The 2,500-nt window shown below is 35.3% G+C and overlaps 1 protein-coding gene across 1 annotated transcript in view; it reads right to left on the bottom strand.

The window, feature by feature from the left end:
* Positions 1-2,500, bottom strand: part of Arl2 (ADP ribosylation factor-like 2) — a 7,307-nt gene that overhangs the window by 2,093 nt on the left and 2,714 nt on the right. The window contains exons 2-4 of the mRNA XM_043013317.2: positions 2,477-2,500; positions 1,413-1,575; positions 624-704 (exon numbers count right to left, since the gene is read on the bottom strand). The exon at positions 2,477-2,500 is cut by the window's right edge and continues 99 nt beyond it. Of these exons, the coding sequence (XP_042869251.1) occupies positions 624-704; positions 1,413-1,575; positions 2,477-2,500 (268 nt within the window). The remainder of the gene's footprint in view (positions 1-623; positions 705-1,412; positions 1,576-2,476) is intronic.

Below are 2,500 nucleotides of genomic sequence, written 5' to 3'. Positions count from 1 at the left end.
CACTGATAAGAAAACAAAGAAAAAAGGGAGATGAAGTTGATTATATTCAAACAAATGAACACATAATTACACATAATTAATTTATAATGATTAATTAATAATGTAACGTCCAACCTGAGTAAATTTTTTAATATCAATGGTTGGTTGATTTTCGATTTCTAATTTCACATGTGAATTTGTAGTGTTATTCAAATGTATCCTACAGGGTCATATGCTGTAAAATAAATTATTTTTCTTCAAGGTCATCTTAGATGAGTTATTATATAAAGACTTTTCTCTCTAAATATGAAGAAAATATACACACAAGCATAAACACACAACATGCATGCATGCACACACACACACGCAAGCACAAATGCGCACCACACACAGATAGAGACAGATAGATAGGCAGACACACACACACACACACACACACACACACAGACACACACACACACACACACACACACACACACACACACACACACACACACACACACACACACACACACACACACACACACACACACACACACACACACACACACACACACACACACACACACACACACACACACACACACACACACACACACACACACACACACACACACACACACACACACACACACTATACTCACATCTCTTATCTGCTCTGAGGAAAGGGCTTCTGGAAGATCTTGCTTGTTAGCAAACACAAGCAGTGTAGCCCCTGCCAGCCTCTGGAAAGCAAGAAAAAATAAATTCAATAACTGAAAAAAATTAAACAACAAAATACAAAATTAAATGATGATATGAATCAACAAAAAGTCAATCACCCCAAGTCGGTGATGTTAATTTCTGAGAAGGGAAATGCAAGCTAACTCAATCCTTTTTAAATTGCAAAGCAAGGAATGGCCTAATGAGAATAGGAGAGCCAGAGCAGGAATGATAAAAAAGTGTAGCAGTAAAGAATTATTGATAATAAAAAGGGAAGAAAGAAGTAGGAAATTAAACAGAAGAGAATAAAACAGGACAGCATATGCAGAATGTGAAGGTTTGGGAAAAGGTGTGAGAATCTGAACATTAAATTAGGAAAAAAAGGGAAACGATAACCAAGAGAAAGGGACAATTGAAGAAGTTAAGAGACACAAAGAGAAAGAAAGACAGAGAGAAAAGGAGAAAAAGAGACTGCGAGAATGGGAATGAGTGAGTGAGAATGAGAGCAGGTGAGTAACTCAGATGAGTTACTGAGAGTGAATAAGTATATGAGTAGGTAATTGATTTAGGTAAGGTAAGTGAGTATATGAGTAGGTGAGTAAGTGAGTAGGTATATGAGAGAATGAGTGAGTGAATGGTGAATAAGTAAACAGAAAAATTACCAGAAATACAAAAACTAATAGTAATAATAATCAAAATAACATGAAATATGACTAAAGTACAAAATTTACCTCCTCCTCCAACAGTTTCTTGAGTTCCCCCTGACAGTCCTTCAAGCGATCAACATCCGCGCTGTCCACGACCCAGATAAGGCCATCTGTGCATTCAAAGTAATTCCTCCAGTAAGACCTCAGTGAGCTCTGACCTCCTACGTCCCATATGTTCAATTTGTATCTGTGGGAATGGCACTCATTATGATAGATATCAAAATAACATTTCAGAGAAAAATGATCATCAGTTAATGTGAAAAAAATATCATAAAGTTTAAAACTACAAAACATTTGACCAAATTAAAAGGGGGAAAAAAATCCAATTTAAAACATATTTCCTGAATATTAACAACTTTACTATGAAGTCCTATAAGAAAAGACCCATATTAAAGTATCTCTAAAGAACACAGAACTAACATATTTTCATTTAAAATCTTCCTGGACAAGTGATCCCACCAAGCCATTACTCCAGCTTAAGGCAGTACACAACCCAAAGACAATCTAGTGGATACAGTACTGACAGGGTCATACCAAGTGACTCTCCAGTTTACAACCAGGACAAGAAAATGGTATAATTTAATCCAAGGGCTGAACTAAGAAAATTCTGGGAATACATTTTAGATAATTTGCATTTTGTTTTGTTTATACTAAGTTATATGTTTATACAAATCATAATTACACTGACATCACTAACTATTTACTGACTTCCTATATAAATGAAGGAAACATCTAACCCTTTCTCAACTATCATGATCCACTACAAAGAAATGCAAATGGTATTATAATAACTTCAGCCAATCCTCCAGTCATTACAAATGCGCAGGTGTTGGGACGATAACAGCTGTTAGTTAACACCTGTTAATGTCAAGTACGTAGTGTTTGTGGTTTCTATGATACCATGTACATAACATACATGATGTAATTCCAGGCCAAGATAGTGTTTCAAATGACATGAATACAATTATAAACCTGCAGCTCTACTTTAAGAAAAGAATCTTTTAAGGAAGTCTCCTGAAAAACTAAATACCTGGTAAGGCAATAATGTTATTAGCTTTCCACCTGAAAGCTTTAATATAGGAACTTACTCATATTTGTCCACAACGTGTTCA

The sequence above is a fragment of the Penaeus japonicus genome, unplaced genomic scaffold (genome assembly GCF_977035675.1).
Source record: "Penaeus japonicus unplaced genomic scaffold, GWHDUDI00000001_assembly GWHDUDI00000021, whole genome shotgun sequence".
Lineage (NCBI taxonomy): Eukaryota > Metazoa > Arthropoda > Malacostraca > Decapoda > Penaeidae > Penaeus > Penaeus japonicus.
This window is presented reverse-complemented; position numbering and strand designations above follow the sequence as displayed.